This window comes from Eptatretus burgeri, chromosome 5, assembly GCF_056783735.1.
Source record: "Eptatretus burgeri isolate ZD-2024b chromosome 5, Ebu_testis_v1, whole genome shotgun sequence".
Taxonomy (NCBI): Eukaryota; Metazoa; Chordata; class Myxini; order Myxiniformes; family Myxinidae; genus Eptatretus; species Eptatretus burgeri.
The window spans coordinates 77,476,176-77,499,036 of record NC_140965.1 but is presented as its reverse complement, the minus strand read 5'-3'; the positions used below and the strand labels follow the sequence as shown (position 1 = coordinate 77,499,036).

The following is a 22,861-nucleotide window of genomic DNA, read 5'->3' as shown; positions in this document are numbered from 1 at the left end:
TATCACGAGCACAACTGGATCATTTGTGTGGACCTGGAAATGGTCAATGTTCTCCTTGGTCAACAGAAAGGCTTCACAAAGTTTCCATGCCATCTCTGCATGTGGGACAGCCGAGCTCGAGAGAAACACTGGATCCAGAAGGAGTGGCCCATCCGTGAAACTCTGGAAGCAGGCATGCCATTGTGAATGACCCAATCGTCAGCCGAGAGATCATTTTTCCCCCACTCCATATCAAGCTCGGCATGATGAAACAGTTCATGAAGGCATTGAGTACTGATGGTGAATGTTTTCAACATCTGCTTTACATGCTTTGTCTTTCGAGAAGATCAAAGCAGGTGTGTTTGATGGACCTCAAATTCGTGCCATTGTACGTGATGAGGAATTTGTAAGGAAGATGAATGACAAGGAGAAGACAGCGTGGCTGTCTTTCGTCGCAGTTATACAAAACCTTCTTGGTAACAAAAAGCCAGATAACTGAGTTTCTGGTTACTAGAATGCTGTTGGCTTTTCACGATCTTGGGTGCAACATGTGTGTCAAGCTCCATTTCCTGAATAGTCACCTTGATCAATTCCCTGAAAACCTTGGGGCTGTGAGAAACAGGGAGAGCGCTTCCATCAGGACCTCATGACAATGGAAGAGCGCTATCAAGGGTGATGGGACAAAAATATGATGGCAGACTACTACTGGCGCATCAAACGAGATTGCCCTGTGGAAGTCCACAAATGCAAGAGCTACAAGCACAAATTCTTGCCAGAATAGGACCTATTTGAACTTTGCATTCCATCTTTATCAATTGTTCTGAATCACCTATCGTCTTTATGTTGAAATATATGTTAATTTAAATTTGCTTTTTATTAAAATTGTACCTTACCAAATAAATGTTGAAAATGTTGAATTGCAAAATATATGTTTAATATAAATTTACTTTTAATACAAATTGTAACTTACCAAATAAATGTTGATAATGGTGGATTGCAAAAAATCTGGAGCTTACAGAGAGAAACCAACTTCAGATTTGAATTCAGCACACTCAAATTAGGTAAGATGGCTTAAGGTAAGATGGCTACATTTTACTTCTCAACTCCAGGGAAAGCAAGTTTTCTCAAAGCTTGACTTCGTGAGAGCGTATCATCAGTGCTGGTATCAATGCAACAAAAACTTAGTTCCCCAGTGTTGTCTTGACTGTGCTTCATGGGATATTCAAGGCCTTTGAAATATTTTATACCCATCCCCTGGTCTGTGCCTTTCCACAACTTTATCCCAGAGGTCATTTGAAAGCTCCTTGGGCTCATGGTTAAGTCTTTGCTGTGAAATGCACTACCCAGCAGAGGAAATCTACAGGAACAACCGATTTTATTCTGAAATAATCAGAATCACTACAATTTAACACACGTGAAGGCCAATTAACTTGGTGTCTGATTTTGAAGGTGATTGGTTACACCTGAGCTCATTTACAATTTATGTTATAAAGAGGGTGGACACTTATCCAACCAAGATATTCTAATTTTGTATTTTTAATTAATTTTCTGAAATTTGTAAAAAAAAATTTTCACTTGGAAGTTGTGGGTTACAATGTGTAAATAAAGGTGGAAAAAGTCTGATTTGATGCATTTTAATTCCAGGCTATGACAACAAAAGGTGAAAATTTTGAAAGGGGGTGTACACTTTCCATAGACATTGTATCTGGCGACTTTTTGTTCTGGTTTAAAAACTTGCTTTTGTTCCATTGAGTGAGATTTATTTTGTTCTGGTTTAAACACAATCCTCATAACCAGCACACTAAAAGGAATTATCATCCCAATAGGTGACCTCAACGTGATTACGATCTGACAAACGCGACGTGATTAAATCTGCCAAATGTGACGAGTGATTCATGACATATTCTATTATGTTTTAGGGTTGTCCGTGTCAAATGAAAGTCCTCCCATCGCAGTTGTTAGCTTGAAGCAAGTTAGCTCTGTTTTGTGCAAATGACCCCACCATACGATTCACCCAACTTGATGCACATTTTTTAACCTGAGGCACCACAACACAGGAAACAAAATTTGCACATGTCGTGGCTTCTCTTCAGCCAGAGATAGCGCAATAGGTGCAGGATATCCAAATTGAGCCACCCACTGAAATGCCATAAAGCTCCCAGTCTAACTCGGCCAAACTACAGTGAGGTGACGGTCAAACACTCCACCCACTCATCACATTGACACGCGTGGTCCTCCAGTCACGGCTCGACCACGTCGACTAGGTCTGGATCATTACGCAATTGCGAAAGCGGAGTTTGACCATATGCTTTTGCTGGGTATCATTTGACCTTCAAGCAGCAACTTGTCCTCACCTATACATACGGTCCAGAAGAAGACGTCTGGGGATTGAAGGCCCTGTGGTGATTACTGCGCACTGAACTGGAGCACAGGACAAGACTGTTACCCTGTACCTAACCTGCAGGATTTTACTTCTCAACTCCGGGGAAAGCAAGTTTTCTCGAAGCTTGACTTCGTGAGAGCGTATCATCAGATTCCAATAGAGCCAGCTGATGTACACAAGAAAGCCATTACCACTCCTTTTGGCCTTTTCAAGTTCGTGCACATGCCCTTCGGGTTACGCAATGCAGCACAAACTTTTCAACGCTTCATCGATGAGGTCATCCGGGATTTTCCTTTCGTTTATGCCTGCATTTATGATCTGCTCATAGCTAAGAAGACGAACAAGGAACATTAACAGCATTTTCAGCTCATATTCAGTCACTTATCACAGTATGGCATCATCATTAATCCTGCCAAATGTCAGTTTGGGGTGCCCTCATTAGTTTTTGGGGCACTTGATCGACGAGCATGGCATCCCTCCACTAGCTGACAAAGTCAAGGCGATCCAGGATTACTTGCAGCCAACATCAGTGTGCAAGCCAAGGAAGTTTCTGGGCATGGGGAATTTCTCTAAGAGATCTATCCCAAACTGTGCAGACACCCTTCATCCACTAAATGACCTCCTCACACAACAAAGGAATGAGCCAAAAAGACTTCAGGTTTGTCCGACTAATGTGCTGCTGCATTTACCGCAATGAAGTCTATTCAGTCAGATGCCCACTATGTATCATGGTGAACGTGTCAGATGTAGCAATTGGTGAAGTGTTCCAACAGCATGTAGAAGGTTGCAGCCAGCAGAGACAAGGTACTGCACACCTTCAGTCATGAATTGCTGGCACTTTACCTCGCAATGTGCAATTTTCGTCACATGCTTGATGTTAGGCAGTTTTGTGTTTATACTGACCATAAGCCATGAACACATGCTTTCCAGGTAAAAGCTGATCACTATTCACCAAGAGAGGTCTGCCACCTTGACTACATTTCTCAATTTACCACCGACATACATCATGTGAGCAGTAAGGAGAATACTGCAGCTGATGCTCTCACACAGCTCAAAATCAACACCCTCTACACAACAACCACCATCAATTTCAACAGGCTGGCACAGCAGGGGGACAAGGAACTTCAGTATCTCCTTGCTAGCTCCACATCGCTCAAGTTCAGTGAAGTACCTCTCCCCATCTCTGGAGGCACTATTGTTTGCGACTTATCCACTGGCACTTCTCATCCATATGTTTCTGATGAGTTCAGATGGGCCATATTTGATGCTCTGCACAATCCATCTCACCCTGGTATCAGAGCAACGCATCACCTTGTGATTCAACGTTTTGTCTGGTGTGATATGAACCGTGATGTGAGAAACTAGTCCAGAGCCTGTTTACGGTGACCACGAGTGAAAATACATTGTCACACAGTAACACCATTAGGTATCTTTGTGTCTCCTGATGCCCGTTTTGATCACAGGCACATTGATTTAGTCTATCCTCTTCAACCACCTGGCGGTAACACATATCCACTTACATGTGTTGACCATTTTACTCGGTGGACAGAAGCAATTCCAATACCTGACATAGCGGCAGAGACAGTAGCCAAAGCTTAATGTCGCCTGATGGGTTGCAGTGTGCCAGATGGGTGCTCCATCTATTATCACCATTGACAAAGGATGACAGTTTGAGTCCACACTTTTCAATATGCTGACCGAGTTACTTGGAAGTAAACACACCAGAACTACTTGTTACCACCCGCTACAAATGGGCTTGGCGAACGGTTCCATTGACAGCCTAAGTCCTCACTCGGAGCACAAGCAGACCCTCATCGCTGGATGGAAAAACTGACTGGTAGTGCTTTTGGGCATTCGTACCACGGTGAAAGCTGATCTGCATTGCAGCGCAGCCAAGTTAGTTTTTGGATCAACACTTCACCTTACTGGGCAATTTGTTGCTCTGACGAGCATTCACACCAGTTTGGACCTGAGCAATTATGTGAACAGACTGTGAAAGACAATGAGCGAGTTGCATCACATCCCTACCAGAGCTCAGCAGAGATTCACACATCTGCCCAAATATATTTTGTCTTGCACCCATATTTTTGTGCACGACAACACTGTCAAGGCTTCTCTTCAACCTCCCTACCAGAGCCCCTTCTGAGGCATTACCAGAAAGGACAAGTACTTCATCCTTGATTTTAATGGGAAGTCTGAAACTGTCAATTTAGACAGACTCAAGGCTGCCTACATGGATAAAGAGTCCAATACTCAATCCTACTGCTGCAGCAGAACAAAAACCAGCTGCATCGGCTCCCACTTTTCCTGTGAGCCTACACACAAAAGCACTGAGTTCAGCCCCATCGACATCTGCATCAACCCCTTTTGCCATCGCCAACAACATCGGACGTGTGGAAAACTCATTCCGGCAGACATGTCCATTGGCCCAAGATATTTGTGCAGGCATCCAAGTTAGCCTGACGTCTACATCATTAGCGATTGTCTCTCTTTGGTCATCGATCTGGGGAGAGCTAGTGTAATAACTCATTAATTTTCCTTTTATTGAACACCAACATTAATATGTGTAATAAAGAAAATGTGTAAACACTAGCAGCCAATCAGTGGAGTTTTTCCAGAGAGCCAACAGGCAAAGAGAACACTGGAAAGTTCACTTTGTGGAAGCTAGTCATCACGACATGTGAGAAGCTCGCAAGCTTTTCCTTACAAGCATTTTCTTATTTATGAGTCACTCAACACGTCAACATTAAATCGTGTCTTTTGTTTTACATCAGAAAGACAATTGAGCGAAATGGATTTTGTTTGTTTGGTGAACAACCACAACGAAAACAAACAAGTCTAATCTCCTGCTTACCATTGTCGACTACGTTTTAAAGCTGTCGCGGCTCAACACCAAGAGACCCTTCTTATTCACTAACCACTGGAGAGCAACGGAGGATTTAATTATTAACCGGACTTCATTTCCAACACATCATTGTGTTTTAAACATGAGAGATTTATTACCCTCGCCGAAGGAGAGGGTATTGCGTTTGGGTCCATTTGTTTGTTTGTTTATCCCCACATAACTTTCATGTTTTTCTCCACAAATGCTTGTTAGATTGAGATGAAATATTCACCATACATGCGACTTCTCATGTAGAATGGCAATAGTAATTATGACGTCATAGGTCACAAGGTGTGGAAGCCATGTTGGAAAAACGGAAAAACTTTGGACCTCTGTATCTCTGAAATCGCACCAAGGAAAATATTGAAATTTGGTACACGGCAAATACTCCTCATGGGGAATGAGTGCGATTTTTTTGATGACGGCATAGGTGCCTTCATTATGACATCATAATTGAATATGTAGAATGCTACATTTGATCAGCATGAAAATTTTTGAGTCATCGGTCATGTGATTCAGCAGCCATATTGTTCTCAAAACAAACAAACAAAAAAACCTTCAAAAATCTTCTTCTCTCAAGTGGCTGAACATAGAGGCAAAACTTTACACGTATGACCACCTATCCATGAGGAACAAAAGGTTCACACATATGATGTCATAGGTCACATGGTTTGGCAGCCATATTGGATTTACACAAAAACCTATAAAAAATCTTTTTCTCCAGAACAGCTGGACAGATCGAGAGGAAACTTCACACAAATATTCCCCAAGCCTTGGGTGTACAAGTTTGTAAAGGAATAATTGATAGGTCACATGGTTTGGGAGCCATATTGAAATGAAGAAAATATTAAATAATGTTTTCTCTGGAACTGCTTAATCAAAGACATGAAACTTCCAGAATTTTTTTTTTTTTGATCTGGGTTCTTTTTTGTTTTTTTTGATGGCTCACTTGGCTGTGCCTGGGTGGATTTGAGGGTAGAGTAGTAGCAGCTGTAATGCGATCCTATCCAGGTTCTTCCTGATGACTTCATCTTTGATGTTTTCTTGTTTGGGTTCCTTCTGATTACTCCAATGCAGGACTGGACCTATTTGGTCTTCCATTTTATTTGAATTGAATTTATTTTAATCCCATTCTGAATTCAATTGAATAATTATAATAATAAATAAAAAACTCATGGGTCAGGGTCAGGTGTCCAATCAAAGCGGGACGTCTTGATACCCGGTCATCACTGCCAGCAGTTATAAAGTGGCAGTTCTAATTATGTCTCTTATTAATTACAAAACACAACAGTACACAAATGCCGCACAAAAGACACCACACAAAACTACACAAAACAAGTCCTGGTGAGGGCTGCAATCTCTGATTGCTCTTTCTAGTTTTGTTCTGGTTTAAACACCATCATCATAACCAACACACTAAAAGGAATAATCATCACACCCCCATTACAATATATTCTAAATTTTAGAGCCATATTTTACTTTCTTCTTTGTCAGAGTATTTCTTACAGACCAAGTTGACTTTATCATGGATTAAGGAAATACTCCAGATGGAGAAATGGGGGGGATATAGGCTCCACATCACATGTGTATAATATTCCACTGTGAAAAGTCTGCTGCTATGAAGCCATAAGCTTTTAAAAGCCAATCCTTCTATTCTCGAGCATTTCCATAACTACCAACACTGATAAAGACGCCAGAATAAATCACTAAAGTACCAATTTGTACTTCTTTCTTTCTTCTTCAGTCAGGCAAGCACAATAATGACTGAAGCAAATACAATGATTCAAATGTGAGGAAGTGACTGTCTGAGGAAATTGTACTCACACTACAACAATTTTTTTTTTGATGAATCAGATATTAAAAAAACAACCACAATATGACACCACAAGCCGTTGCATGCCATTTATGCATGCACAGACTGGGAAACTCTGCCATGGATTGCAAAGTAACTGCAGTATGCGTAACTTGTGGAGGAAAATGGCCCAGAATATACAGAACTGTTTAGCCAATACATGTACCTGTTGAGTTCCAACAACTTAATCCTCCTCTTCAACACACTCCTCCCCTCTAGAATATGGTGCAACACTGTCTCATGTAATGCCCCATCCTTACCCACTATTTGTTTTTTACAATCATGAATCCTACCTAACCAAATCCTCTTACTTGCAGGTTACCGGTTTTTTTCTTCTCTTTCAGCTTTTCTCTCATTTTTTTTTCCTGCTCTTTCCTTTACTTGTGTCCAGTCATAGTCCCACTGCACCACTGTTAGTACTTTGCCCATTTAACCTCTTTATGCGTCAGCTTCACATTAAGAGATGCCCCGCCCTTTCCTCTCTCCCCAAAACTTTGTCGTCAAACTTTTACAATAATTTAGGAACATGCATTTTAAAAGGTACTCTTTTTTTAATGTTTATTATTATTATTTTTTTTAATGTTTATTATTTTTTTTTTTTAACTCATGGAAGAGCCACTGACCAACATTGTACTTTTCAGTGCTTTTTGAGCAAAGGTCCTTCTTTTATGTATATATAAAAGTACAATGCGTCATAAAACTTGAAAATTTGAAGACTAGAAAGCTTAAAGAAAGCACAACTAAAACAAAGTGCAATAAGCCCAAATATATATCTGTATGTACCTGCTGTGAATGTGTGCTCGAGCACCCCATCCAATGGGAGAATCTTGTGGGACACCATGTAAGAAGCGCTTAACAATCCGATCTTCTATTGAGTGGAATGCAATTACAGCAAGACGCCCACCTGGCTGCAATACAGAAAATCTCAGTTAAGAATAATATAATGCAGCAAATACACAAACAAACAAACAAACAAGCAGTCATAGACTGGTACTTACAAAATCGTCAACTTGACCTCTGACCTTGTCTAATAAAAGCTGTCTCTAGAGAAGGTAGCGATGCAAACCAGAAGTTTCTATGATGATTCTGTACTAAACCATCAAAAATCGAATGTTTGACCTCACTGTGACCTTGACCTTTGACCGATTTCGACCAAAATCTAATCAGCGCTAGCCATCACCCTCCTGAATCACGTGGTGTAATTTGGCATTGGTAGCTTCTTCCGTTCGAGTTATCGTGCCTACAAACAAACAAACACACAAACAAGCCGGTAGGCGATGAGGGATTCGCTAGGATCGAAGCGCTGGATACTATGCTTTTCATTCTGACCGATCCACCGACGAAGATTCATTGCCAAGACGTATTGGTTCACATACAATTGTTCCTCTGCCTGGCAAGATTTTTCCTATTGCGTATTTTGCCAACTGGCACTCCTCATAAAAAATGACGGTAAATAGACACCCTATTTTTGAAGGACTACCATTTGAAAAATAATCGGTTTGCTGGTTTGTGCTGTGGAGCCTCGCGTTGCAAAAACACACACACACACACACACACACACACACACACACACACACACACACACACACACACACACACGGAAAACCCGATAAACTTCTCTCAATGCTCGTTTGACCACACCTCCTGAGCCACACAATATTTTTCATAAGCCACGCCCACTTTCCTATGCCACTCCCACTTTTCATCAACCACGTCCACTTTCCCTAAGCTCCGCCCACTTTCCTAAGCCCCTCATACAAAATGACGGTAAATAGACACCCGATATTTGAAGGACTACCATTTGAAAAATAAAACCTCAATCAAAAATAGGCTCAAGTAAAATTTTCTAAATATCTCGAAGTGTTTAATTCCGAAGTCTCGTTTCTCGACATTCAAAACTGAAGGACAAGTATTGAAAATACTGTTTGCGGTTTTTCGGCCACTGCCCAGCAACGGGTGGTTGTGAGGCAACGAAATTCAAATGCGCACATTCCCAGCACATATTGCACATGTTGGCAAAGTTTCATCGAAATCGGTTGGCTGGTTCGTGCTGTGGAGCCTCGCATTGCAAACACACACACACACACACACACACACACACACACACACACACACACACACACACACACACACACACGCACGCACGCACGCACGCACGCACGCACGCACGCACACACACACACACACACACACACACACACACACACACACAACCCTACAAAAAGGGATATCTAGCATATATAGCGAATCCAACAGAGGATGGAAGTGATCAATATACTTATGAAATCTTTCGATTTCGTAAGTAATAAAACTCGACATTGTCTTCTCCCTCTGCTCCTCACTGCACAAGAATAAGGACACAAAAATCAACATGCACTCAAAATATAAACTTGCATTTCAGTAACACAAACACATCACAGCATCTGATGCTGGTAAATGGGTACAAGTGAGCAAAAATACACCAACTGTTCCAAGAGAGAACACCTCCTGACACTTAACTTTGTTTATTCTTATACTTGGTGTGAACACAGTTGTGGCACTATTGCCAGAGAAACAAGTAGGCGACCAGTGACAGGAAATTAGTCAATCGACCAAAAGTTAGTTCCTATTGCCAGGTTATGGAGAGACGCAAACTTTTCTTCGACACCAATTTTACAAGGAAGTTCAAATGCCTGAAATATGTCCAGAGAATCAGCCATGATCTGTCATCTGAGATTCAGGTTTCTGAAGCTAAAAATGACATTATCTTCTCAACAGAATCATTCCTCCTACAGGATGCCTCTGTCTCTCCCCAACTATTGTCTTTCCTATCCCAATGGTGGAGTTGCAGTTTACATCAAGAACTCCATAACTCACTGTCCATGTACGACTGCTCTTGCCCCTCAAAACCCCCAGCAGTACCTTTGGTTGTGTTTTTCCCACCACAACAAGTTATTTTGTGCTGTAACATCTTCATTCCAGTGATTACAACATGTTGATCCATCCATTGACCAACATGGAGTACATTATAACCACCCATCCCAATTTTCTCTTCCTTACATGCAGCAATTTCATCTATCACCACATCAATTGTCTGGAAATTGGTACTTCTTCAACCAACCACAGCAATACAGCAAAGGACTTCTGCAATTCCATTGGAATGACCTAATCTGTAAACTTTCGAACTCAGATTTCTACCAATGGCAAATCTTCCGTTCTGGACATGGTAATGATCAACTTTCTTTCAAATGTCATTTGTTCCTCCACAACTCCAATTGCTTCATCTGATGTTCTTCTGAGAATCCACATGTCTGTCTGTCTGTCTGTCTGTCTGTCTGTCTTTCTCTCTCTTCCACAGGTTTATCCTATATCAACTGCAGCTATCACACCCATCCTCTCACCTCTGGTGAAAGGAATCCTGTCATGAGGCAGTTGTCTTCAAACAAATTGCTGCATTTTCAGTAAAGGCAAATCCAACCGAAAGCAACCTCAGATCATTCCACAAAGCCTGCAAAATGTGTGTTCACACTCAGGAGAGCCAGAAAACAACAACTGACCAATCTCAAGGCTGAACTTTTAAACCCGTCTCCTTCCTTAAAGACCTGGAAGAAGTTTGTCAAATCTGTATTTGGCGTATGCTCCCCCTCCATTCAATACCTCACTTCAAATGTAACCACAACTGACTCTGCTTGTGTGAAGGCCAAACTTCTACCCTGAGGAAGCTGTACAGAGAGCGACAAATTCTGATCAAAGTAGTCTGGGTAAAACAGAGATTGTGCCAACAATCACATGTGCTGTGTGTAACAGAGGTATATCATCAAGTTTGTTATGAACGAATATCAAACAAGCTGAAATTCACAGGAGACCACTCAAATTTGGTGATGCATGTCTTTCATCAAGTTGTAATTAAATGATGTCAGCAAGATGAAAAAAATAAAATGGAGTCTTGAGCATTGTCAAATGAAACAAATTGTTGTCAAAGTGGATATTAAACATAATGAACAGCAACTCTTGGAGAATTGCTGGATTATTAAGTTAATGCATGAAATTGCAGAATTGGATGTCAGTGTTGGAAGTGTGAAAACAGTAATTAATTTGAAATTGAATCATGTTTGTGCAACATAAGTAGTATAACCACAAGGATTCTGGTTCACTTGACACTGCCAATAAGCTACCTGAAGGAGTCGGCCAGAAACTTCCAGCGCAGCTAAAAGCTCAGCTGGCTCATTGTTAACAAAGGCTCTGATCGCCTGGAAAGCACGCGTGGCGACATGAGCCTTCCGATTCAGCCGATCTCTGCTGATTGTTCCTGCTGGGTATGCATCTGGACCGAATAAAACAATACAATGTTTCAATAGAAAAGCAATTAAAAGTTCATGGTATACAAATGTTCAAAATGAAAAGAAAAGATACCATGATGCTAAATCAAGCTTATTTTAGAAGCTGAAAAAAAAATCTATTTGAACCTTATTTTTTAACAATACATTAAACTTCAAGTAGTTCTGCTCACCTCCACTAATTTGTTCCCCATTTTTCCCACCTGTGGAATCAATTTCCACATCCTCTTCAATCTCATTCTTCCCTCCAGGTCTTTAAGACAGCTGTCCACCACCATCTCAGATCCACCCCAATCCAAAACAATGCTCTTTTCTACCCTAGTTAACCCTGCTCAAATCCCTCCTCCTTCCAATTTTTCAGTTTTCCCTCCTTTTAGTTTTCTTCTGGATCCAACTTGTTCACCCCATGCGTGCTTGCTTTGAGTCCCGATTTTGTCTGTTACATCCTGATCCGTTCAGTGTACTGGCTCTACCATGAGCCTCGGCTATGTATACAAAAGAAACTCCCCAAAAACGTGTGTAGCTCATTGCTAAAGAAAGCATGGCAAAGTATTTCAGAAGTAGTATACTCAGCTTTGAACAATCTAAGGTGAATTCGATTTGAAACTCAATAATAAACTGTTATCTTATTGCTTTACATGTAGCCATCTATAATATAAAAGGAGCTTGGTCTCGGCATGCCTGCAGCATCCGTTTGTCCCGCAGTCAACAATTTTCCTTTAGGGGATATATATCTCTATCTCTATCTCTATCTCAGCCTGCAGCTGCTGGTTGCATCATTGGTTGGGACACGGCTATGCTGCTGATGCAGTGTCCCCCTTACCAGTGCACTGGGACTCATTTTGCCGACCTCAGAAGGATGACAGGCTGAGTCAACCTCCTGGTGTATTAATTCAGCAGCCCAACGAGGCTTGAACTCAGGACCCTAGTATCCAAAGCCGCCACCCTAACCATGAAGCCAACACCAGGCTTGGGGATACCACTAATTAATCAAGCCCAATACACAAACAGTACGATATAGTTGAGTAAGGTGAGGATAAATCTCCTGTCCAAAGGCAGAACCGAGTAACTCACTTCTAATTGATTTTGAGAAAACAAAGAAAAACTGCTTTTATATTTATTAAAGCCGTATCCATTCGAGAATATTTGATTATTCCTTTACAGATGTTAGAGCGCTGCCATTTCGATGTCATGTGACTAAAGCGTGGCATGAGATTGGTCCATTGAGATACTAGGTTTTTTGTGGTATTTACCAAATTCTGTAGGAGTTGCTAGGTCCTGCCATGAGCGTACAAGCTTACGTAGGGAAAAAATTACAATAACTTATACACTAACATGAAGCCTATAACCGAGTAACTCCAAAATTAGTATTAGCTCAGTTTTGATCAAAATATGAGTTACGAGGTTTTGCCTTTGGACGGGAGAAATGGGCCGGTTTCAATATATTAAAACAAACAAAAAAAAAAACTCTTCCTCCTTCATCTTTATTCTTCACTTATAATAATGGTGAGTCTCATTCAATGCCGTTTCTCATATTGATTATATTCAGAAAACACTTTCTATCCTCAATACTTTTTTGCAACATTTCCATTTTATTCATATCACCCTATCAAACATTTCCAATATTATACTGCACTTCGCCTTTTAAAGCATCACAAAGCAGGTCGCTGTATTTGCAAGGGTGAGAAAAGGATATGAACAAAAAAGCAGCTGATATTCAATAATTTAGTCACATGAGTTTTAATGCGTGAAAGTTGATTTTTATTTCTTTTCTCTCGAAGGGATGGGTCCTACATTCTACTTACATCAAAAAGCATACCATTCGTCCAAGAGACTTCAAGCTGTCTCGAACCTACTCATAATCTAGGGTGAATTATCAGCTGAACTAGTCACTCCTGAGATGTCATGGATGCCTTGATGCCCCGGTATACAAAATAGATGATGACAATTGCTGAAGGAGAAAATTTAAAAGGTTCAGTTTGTCGAGAAAATTCACTTTGTACTGGGGCAGAGTATGAATAATTTACTCCAAGCTTCAAGAATGCGATATAATTGTAAGAATAAAAAGTTATTTTATTTCTATGTTTAATTCCACTGTGGGAGGTGCTGCTCAATTCCATTTCGTGCCCATCTCAAGTTTTGCCCGTGAAGATACTGGTGTGATTTCCCTTAAAACAGCTTCAGTCCCTATGAGGTTTTCCCGTGATTGTATTTGGTTGAGCATTTCAGCATTTTGGAACAACTCTGATTAGTCCTGGCGCTGGGGGGGGGGGGGGGGCAGGGGAGTTCGTGTCCATCACTCTTCTACGGCGTTACCTTGGATTTTCTTGTTCTATATACTAAGACCTTCAAGAAAAGTCTGGGTAACACTTCCAGACCAAGTACGTTTTCTCTACAGCGCCGGCCAAACATTTACGGTTACGCCCATAGTTTTCGAAATTGACGATATCGGAGTTCCTTGGAAAATATCATTATCCGGCACACACAAATGGTTTATTTTGCTCTGGTTTGATTTTTGGAGTGCATTTAACTAATTTCTATTGCGATTTGTTACACTAAACGCACAAAATATCCAGAAATTGCAATATTTTAGATAATTGTTTATGACATCACTTCCGGTTTCAACCATACCATATTATATCGGGGTACTATTACCAGATATCACTTCAAATGCCGCCAATAAATATTATAACAACCTTGCAAGGTTGTTTGCAATTACTTTCAATTACCCCTTCTGGTAAAACTACCAAAATCACGAATCACTGCTCATCTTCACTCTTTCATTCCTCTTTTTTCCCGCCTTTGGAATAAACTTCCTCACTCTATTCTTTCCCATTCTTCCCTCCAGGCTTTCAAAACAGCTGTTCACCACCACCTCTTATCTTCCCCCATCCAAATCCTCGATCTTTTCTACCCCCGATAATCCACCCAAGCCCACTTCCTTCATTTCTCCTGCTTTCCTTCCTGAAAGTCCCTGAAATGTCCATCTTCTCTTCGCCATGTTCCCCGTCCCATCCCTCTCCCTTCCACAGTTCACCTAATGTGTCTGTTCCCCACTGTTTTGTCCCTTCCACTCCCGCCCCTCTTGTCTCATGCCTCCTTGCTGTGAGTTGTGTTAGCTCTCATACGAGCCTCGACCAAGGTACACAAAAAAAAAAAAAAAGGAATTTAGGAATACAAACATGAGGAATTCATGTATAACTGTTAGTTCCGAATGAGTAGTAGCTTTAAACACGCTACATTACCCCCTAATGTTTGTGGATTAAGCTGGTTGACGATATTCATCTCTTTCAATAAATTACAATGACTGGTTTAGCTCTGATCTGATTGAAGACGTATATGCAACAGCTTGCTGGTATTATACATTGAGAAAAACATTAAGATGTTTATAAATGACACAATGTATTCAAAACGTTCATGAATGTCACTTCCAATATGAAACATACTCGAAATTGCAGGAGTTACCATCATTATTTAAATATACCGAGAAATCTGCAGTTGTAGAATCATACCATATTCTAAAACAGTTGTTTAAACCAAGCAAAGTACTACATACTGTATATCATATTGTTGCGGATTCGCGCCCGCCGGCGTGCTGACGGCCACGTAACTCGAATCGCGGCACGTCGCCCACCGGACGGACAATCCAGTCGTGACCCTCTCGGACTAACGCCGGGAACCAGTCACGGGTGGACCTTTCGGTCTCACCGCGATCGTGCCAATCGGCCCCCGCGTGGGATAGGTTTGCTCGCCAAATTCGACCTACCTAAGTACCCACACAGAGGGTAGACCGGGCGATCGCACCTCGCCGCAGGTCGACTTCGGACACGGGCCACTTAAGCGACCCGTTCCGTACTATCGGGATAACTGAGCGGTGTTATTCGTCGGCCTCGACGGTTCGATTAATTATCGGGCGTCTTAGCCCACGACCAACCCTTTACGTGAAGCAAGATGGGGATTCAATGAAAGAAATGACGAAGCGAAGCGGGAAAACAGTTCAACAATAAGCACATTTATTTCGCGATGAACGGAAAGCACACATATACAATTCCACCAAAAGCACATGTAAAAGAAGAAGACAAAAAGCAAATGCAACAATGCAGATCTATCCGACTACCGGGCACTCGGCAACACTTATACAATTTTACTTCACAGACGGCGCCGACAACACATATTCCCAAAGCAAAAGAAAAGAGAACCACCCTCCAGGATGAGGGGGGTAGGCGGGCCTGGGGCCGAGACCGTGTCGGGCCTACCCGTCTGATGATGAGACGCGAAGTGGCGGTGGTGCCTCAACTCCGCGGGCCTCGCGGACAGTGTCTGGTAGGGGGTGGGAAGGGGGCCCCCTTTGTCGCACTATCTCAGCGCGGGGGGAAACAGGAGGGGGTTGCTGATGCTCGGGGAAAGGAGGATTTCACAAAATCTCGGGTCCCGCGACGAGCGTCTCCACCACGACCTCGGTCGCGCCGCCGGCCTCTCCCTTCGCAGTTCCCCGAATCCGACGCCAGCACCCCCTCGTCCGCCTTCGCCGCCGCCGCCTCTCCACAGCTCCGTCCTCTTTACTCCGACTCCGCGAACTCCCAACTGCGAACTGCTTCTCTTCTCCACTTCCAACTCCGAACTCTTCCTCCTGCGAACTGCTCTCTTCTGACGAACGCAGTCGTTTTTATAAGCCCCGTGGCTTCGCTCTTTCATCTTTGACCCTCTGCCTCCGACCTTTCACCTCTCTTGCTGGCTCCCCATTGGCCCGAGGAAAAGTGGGCGTGAATGCTTTTTGATCCATGAATTTGCATATAGCGACTGCCCTCCAACGCCCTGGAGGCGGGGCCAAACCGCCCCTCGCTCACCGATTGGACGGAACAAAAGTGGGCGTGAGTCGTTTTTGATCCGTTTTTCTGCGGAAAGTCCACGATGCTTTTGAACACGCTGCTCGGTGCGCGCTCTACACGAGTCCAGCATCGGTGCCCACGAGTGGCGCGAGATGACGGTGATGCGATGGTGGCGAGTTGTGACGGTAAAGGTCGTGGCGGTTGTGGTGAAGCGGCGTTGTGGTTGGTGGTTGTTGTTGTGATGGCTGTTGAGACGTGGTTGGTGGTGGTAATAATGGCGGCTGGTCCAAAATAAAGATAGTAAAAGAAAAACGGCTATCCTGAAGAGTCGCAGCCCTCATGAATGACATTTATTCCCTCTAGACAACGGGTTTGGGCCTAACTACACATATACTTACCGAGATATCTCACCTAAGGGACCTGAATGGTGGTTTGCGAATTTGGTCAACCACAACACTACCCCCACCCCTTTTTACAGACTCGTCCCGAGTCGTCAAATTCTCGTGTGCCATCATGTGTAGTTTTCCCCGAGTACATTTTACCTACGGATCCCTGAGTGCGACATTCATGGTATTCGTGTCCCCAAAATAAATAACCTCAGGGCTGAGTAACTACCTAAACAAACTCACTCACACGGACGACTTAAATAAAATTGCCGGCGCTAAGACAAACATGCCGGGGGCGCACTCATATTTACAGGACATCTTACCTTAACTTACAAATTTTACACTAAACCATGGCCCAGGATCACTGAACTCTGCAAAAAGAAAGCAGTTAGCAGGGAGCCAGGCTGCTCGCATGCAGTCTCTGGCTCAAAACAATGCAGGTGACAGGGAACGTGGCTGGCTGCTCACACGCAGTCCAAGGCCTTCCTTTTTGAACTGAACGCAGTGAACCACAACGGTGCATGGGCTGCACAAACGTAGTCTCCGTGCCAGCTCAAGTGGCACACGCAATGAGCACAACGAATGGATGGATGGACAGTTTGAACTGAACGCAGTGAACCACAACGGTGCATGGGCTGCACAAACGTAGTCTCCGTGCCAGCTCAAGTGGCACACGCAATGAGCACAACGGATGGATGGATGGACACAAACACGGTGCACGGGCCGCCACTGCAGGCCCGTGTTGTAGCTGCCAACAGGGCAGTTCTCGCAGCTTGCAAACTGTTGCCTTGCGGATCCTGGCGCACATGGAAATGAACAGGGGGGGCAAAGCAAAAATTGAACGGGGCTGGTGAACAGGGGCAGTGGGCATGGCATGGCAAAGGTGATCAGGCAAACACAGCCCGCAGAAGAAGGCCGCTGCAGGCAAACACAGCCGGCAGATGAACTGGCCGGCACAGGCCTTGAAGAAAAACAGCCGCAGATGATCCGGCCGGCACAGGCGTTGCAGCAACACAACAGCTGCCGATGAAGTGGGCCGGCACAGGCCTTGAAGAAAAACAGCCAGCCGGCAGATGAAGTGGGCCGGCACAGGCCTTGCAGTAACACAGCCAGCAGATGAAGCTGGCCAGCCTTTGCCGTTCAGTGGAGGTTGGTGGAGGGAGTGCGGTGGTGCTGGCCACTTGGAAGGCGGGCTCGGACCTACCTACCTGTCTCCCTCCCAACCTATCGCCTTTGCCTGTCACTGTACATACCCACTCCCTTAATTTGTCAAACCCCAATTTAGCCCCAACTTATTTTTTTATTTTTATGTTTACTTCCCCACTATAAATCGTTCCCTAACCCCCTTTATCGTCTTTGTTCGGCTAACCTATCCTGTCACCTAGCCTACTCCCAACCCCTACGTTCCCTTCCCGGAGGGGAATAAGGGAGAGCTAACGTCCTGCGTCGAGGCCCAACTCAAGCCTCAGAATGGCCTCCCCAGAGTTTGGCGATCTATAACCAAAGTGGGTCCAGCGGCCCACAACGACAGCGAGGGGATGGATGGTGCGGAGGGGTACACTTCCTAATCTACCCTAACCATTTAACCGTTAAACTACCCCGGGGCTTTCAACAAGCGCCTCTCGCTTAAACTATTAGTTCTAACAACCCAGATTCCCGTCGCCTGTGTTGGTGTCCTCACAATTTCGGGCCTCGCCCCCCAATTTTCTCTCCGTGCCCTCACACGGTCTCATGGCTGGGACACGTGGCTCCCTTTGGCAGGCACGACCCTCTGCCGATTCTCCGACGATGGCACCCCCGGGCACTACACTGCCTCCGAGCCTACCAGCTCCCTAACACCGGGGAGTGCCCCCCATGGCACCTCCCCTGAAACGCACACGTGGCAGGCTGGCTTCCCAGGCCCCTTTCCGAGGGTCACCCGTGCCCACAACACTGCCCACGCGGCCAATGGCGCCCCGGGCCCCCGCATCAAGCAGGCGCACCCGTGCCCACTACGCTATCCCGGCCCCCCATGGGCCCTTGGCCTACCACGGCCGACTAGCCTGGTGCCCAGGGTACCCACTCAGCGATACTCACCTTTCGCAGCCACGCTCCCAAGCCCGTCAACAAGGCTCCTGCACCCCTCCAAATGGGTTTCGAGCCTACTTTCCCACCAACAACAAAACGACCTCCATTTTTCAATTTGACTAACCCAGCTAACTCACTCTATACTGACCCCGGGGGTCCCTTGGGCGGGAGCCACTCCTCCCCCCAATCACTCATCGCATAATGCATTCCCCATTCGCTCCATTCACACAGACCCGCTGGCCTCACTCACTCACCAAGCACATGCTTCCACTTCACTCACCAACTCTTCAACACACTCACCGCTGAACTCCGCCATCCTTATAACTACCTCCCCTAACTAACTCGTGCTCCCACGTCGTCCCTTAAACTAGTAGCACGTTCCTTTTAACACTACGTAGCTAAGCTACGTCCCCACTACACATTCACAAGTCTGTCACTGTCTCCAAATAAATCATTTTATTTCCCAACCTAAATCTGACTAACAATCCCTCTAACTAATCCATTCCACGGGCTCCATGAGGACTTACCCCTGCCCCATGGAGCCGGTCTAACTAAGCTAACCCTTCCCCCTAACTAGTTTCCATCCTGTGCCCCGGCCAAGGGGGTCTTCCACCCCTTGCCCAGGAATCCTGTGCACCCGAAAGTGAGGCTTGCTGTTTTTTTTGTTTTTTTTTTTCATGCGCGGCACCAGCGCGGCAACTCGCGCTCTTTGCACCTGCCCGTGACGTCATGCAGCTGCACGTGTTCCTCGTCCCTCCTTGGACGGTACCATCCGGCAGGGATACCCCTCCTGCCGGATTCCAACCCCACGTGCAGCCATGACGTCACCGTGCGCATAAAAAAAACACAAGCCCCACGTCTCGAGGGGTTCCCCACGCGAACACATGTGCTTTGCCCGTTGGAGCTTAACACACACGATCGCGTGGAGAACCCGTCCGGTCCAAATCCGTTTACCTGCCTAAACTTTGTCCGTCCGCGGGATCGGCAAATCCACCGCTGGCGTTTCCGGACCGGGACTTCACTCTCGCAAGCGAGCACGTGGGGGTCTCGTGCGTTGCACAGCACGGACCGCGTGCTCACTGCTGGGTGAACCCGGCACGGTCCCCGAAACTACAGCCGCTACTCGGCTTTCTTTCCTCACATGTCGCCGTCGTCGCCATTCGACCCACGCACACCTGCGTGTTACGACGCTCACACTCTATTCCATTACATTCACACCGGGAGACGCGGCTGCGTGCTCCCGCATGCCAACTGACATCTCCCTCACATACTGCTCTCTCACACACACGGTCTCCCTTGCACTCGGCCGTTCACTCACGCATGCTACCTCCCTCGCACACGTGGCTCCACGCACTCGCGGTTCCTCATCCACACACCGTGCCTCACTCACACACGCGGGGGCACTCAACCGCGGTGTCTCATCCACACTGGCCGTTTCATCCACACACACGGCCTCACTCACACACGGTGCCTCACCCACACTGGCCGTTTCATCCACACACACGGCCTCACTCACACACGATGCCTCATCCACACACGGCGTGCTGGCAAGCACACACTCCGGCACCATCGCCACCACACCACTCACACACGGGGTCGCTTCCACACACGGGGACGCACTCACACCTTGCACCACACACACAGGGACAACCACACTGGGGATTCGTGTACCCACAAGGGTCTCCGGGGCCTCTATACCCCCCAAGCTCTCCGTGCACTTGTCCACAGCACTCCTCCCCTCGAACTCGCAAAGCACGACCGAACTCACTTGGTCGTGATCCGCCTCAAGGGGGCAGACTCCCTCCCCTCGTTCCTGGAGGAGGCCATCCAGCTGCCCGCACCGGGTCTCTACCCAGTCCGCGAGCTCACCCCCATTGTCCTCCACTACCTCCGTGTGTGTGTGTGTGCGTCACTTACCCCGTCTTCATCGTGTAGTCTTCCCTCTATCGTTCTCCCGTGTCTCTGCCAACTCAGTCACCTCTTCACTCTTTACCTCCCTTGTCTCAACTATTATTATTTCCGTTGTCGTCACCTCGTCTCTCGTCTCACACGTTTTGGTCTCCCCATTTAATTTTTCCCTTTCGGTCATCGTCACGACCCTCGCCCAACACGCCCCCCGAATTATTTTTTCACCCGCCTCCACCGCGGGCCTGTCAGCCGTTGCACCCCCTTCCAGCTCGTTTGCTCCCACACGTGGAGTCGCCATTCTTATCTCCCCGGTCCCGGCCTTCATGCCCGCCTGCAGGCATCGGCCCATGTTCTGCGTCTCACCCCGCAGCTTTTTCGTTTCTTCCTTCATTTGCTGTGTATTCGCATCCATCTTTTCGTTCATGCTCTTTATTTCGTTTATAATTTCATGCGCATTCGTTTCCATTTGCTTGTTCATTGCCGCCAGCATGGCGTATAGCTGGGCCATGTCGGATGCACTCAGCTGAGCCGTTTCGGCAAGGGTTGGGGAAGGGTTTTGGTGGAAAGGGGGAGGGGAGGTGTCATACACCGCGGCCGCTGCCGCACCCATTTCGGGCTCTGGGTTCAGTTGGGCGAGTTCGTTTTCCTGTACAACCAACATTTCCTGCACGGGGATTTCATCCTGAGCCATGGATCCTACACATTCTACATCCATTTCTAATACCCCCGGCTCGCCTTGAGACGCCATCTTGCTTCTCTTAAAGGGTTAATTTAGCTCGCTCGTAATTTGGAGGGAATCGGGGGTCGCTTCTCTCACCCCTGGACCGATTCCCGTGAATTTAGCCGGAGACAGGAGAGCCCGTTGTCCCGTTCTCCGATACCAGTGCCGCGAGGAGGGCGATGGGTTTGTATCGCACGACCTGACACGTACGAACGGCCACGTAACTCGAATCGCGGCACGTCGCCCACCGGACGGACAATCCAGTCGTGACCCTCTCGGACTAACGCCGGGAACCAGTCACGGGTGGACCTTTCGGTCTCACCGCGATCGTGCCAATCGGCCCCCGCGTGGGATAGGGTTGCTCGCCAAATTCGACCTACCTAAGTACCCACACGGAGGGTAGACCGGGCGATCGCACCTCGCCGCAGGTCGACTTCGGACACGGGCCACTTAAGCGACCCGTTCCGTACTATCGGGATAACTGAGCGGTGTTATTCGTCGGCCTCGACGGTTCGATTAATTATCGGGCGTCTTAGCCCACGACCAACCCTTTACGTGAAGCAAGATGGGGATTCAATGAAAGAAATGACGAAGCGAAGCGGGAAAACAGTTCAACAATAAGCACATTTATTTCGCGATGAACGGAAAGCACATGTAAAAGAAGAAGACGAAAAGCAAATGCAACAATGCAGATCTATCCGACTACCGGGCACTCGGCAACACTTATACAATTTTACTTCACAGACGGCGCCGACAACACATATTCCCAAAGTGAAAGAAAAGAGAACCACCCTCCAGGATGAGGGGGGTGGGCGGGCCTGGGGCCGAGACCGTGTCGGGCCTACCCGTCTGATGATGAGACGCGAAGTGGCGGTGGTGCCTCAACTCCGCGGGCCTCGCGGACAGTGTCTGGTAGGGGGTGGGAAGGGGGCCCCCTTTTGTCGCACTATCTCAGCGCGGGGGGAAACAGGAGGGGGTTGCTGATGCTCGGGGAAAGGAGGATTTCACAAAATCTCGGGTCCCGCGACGAGCGTCTCCACCACGACCTCGGTCGCGCCGCTGGCCTCTCCCTTCGCAGTTCCCCGAATCCGACGCGAGCACCCCCTCGTCCGCCTTCGCCGCTTCTCCACAGCTCCGTCCTCTTTACTCCGACTCCGCGAACTCCCAACTGCGAACTGCGAACTGCGAACTGCTTCTCTTCTCCACTTCCAACTCCGAACTCTTCCTCCTGCGAACTGCTCTCTTCTGACGAACGCAGTCGTTTTTATAAGCCCCGTGGCTTCGCTCTTTCATCTTTGACCCTCTGCCTCCGACCTTTCACCTCTCTTGCTGGCTCCCCATTGGCCCGAGGAAAAGTGGGCGTGAATGCTTTTTGATCCATGAATTTGCATATAGCGACCGCCCTCCAACGCCCTGGAGGCGGGGCCAAACCGCCCCTCGCTCACCGATTGGACGGAACAAAAGTGGGCGTGAGTCGTTTTTGATCCGTTTTTCTGCGGAAAGTCCACGATGCTTTTGAACACGCTGCTCGGTGCG

At 46.3% G+C, this 22,861-nt stretch overlaps 2 protein-coding genes across 5 annotated transcripts in view; both read right to left on the bottom strand.

The window, feature by feature from the left end:
• The window catches only part of ECD (ecdysoneless cell cycle regulator), a 464,207-nt gene that overhangs the window by 404,768 nt on the left and 36,578 nt on the right, over positions 1-22,861 (bottom strand). The gene's annotated exons all lie outside the window — the stretch shown is intronic.
• Positions 1-22,861, bottom strand: part of METTL15 (methyltransferase 15, mitochondrial 12S rRNA N4-cytidine) — a 55,701-nt gene that overhangs the window by 10,345 nt on the left and 22,495 nt on the right. For all 4 annotated transcript variants that reach the window (XM_085882510.1, XM_085882507.1, XM_085882508.1 and 1 more), the window contains 2 exons: positions 11,253-11,401; positions 7,882-8,006 (listed from right to left, as the gene is read on the bottom strand). In XM_085882510.1, the coding sequence (XP_085738636.1) occupies positions 7,882-8,006; positions 11,253-11,401 (274 nt within the window). The remainder of the gene's footprint in view (positions 1-7,881; positions 8,007-11,252; positions 11,402-22,861) is intronic.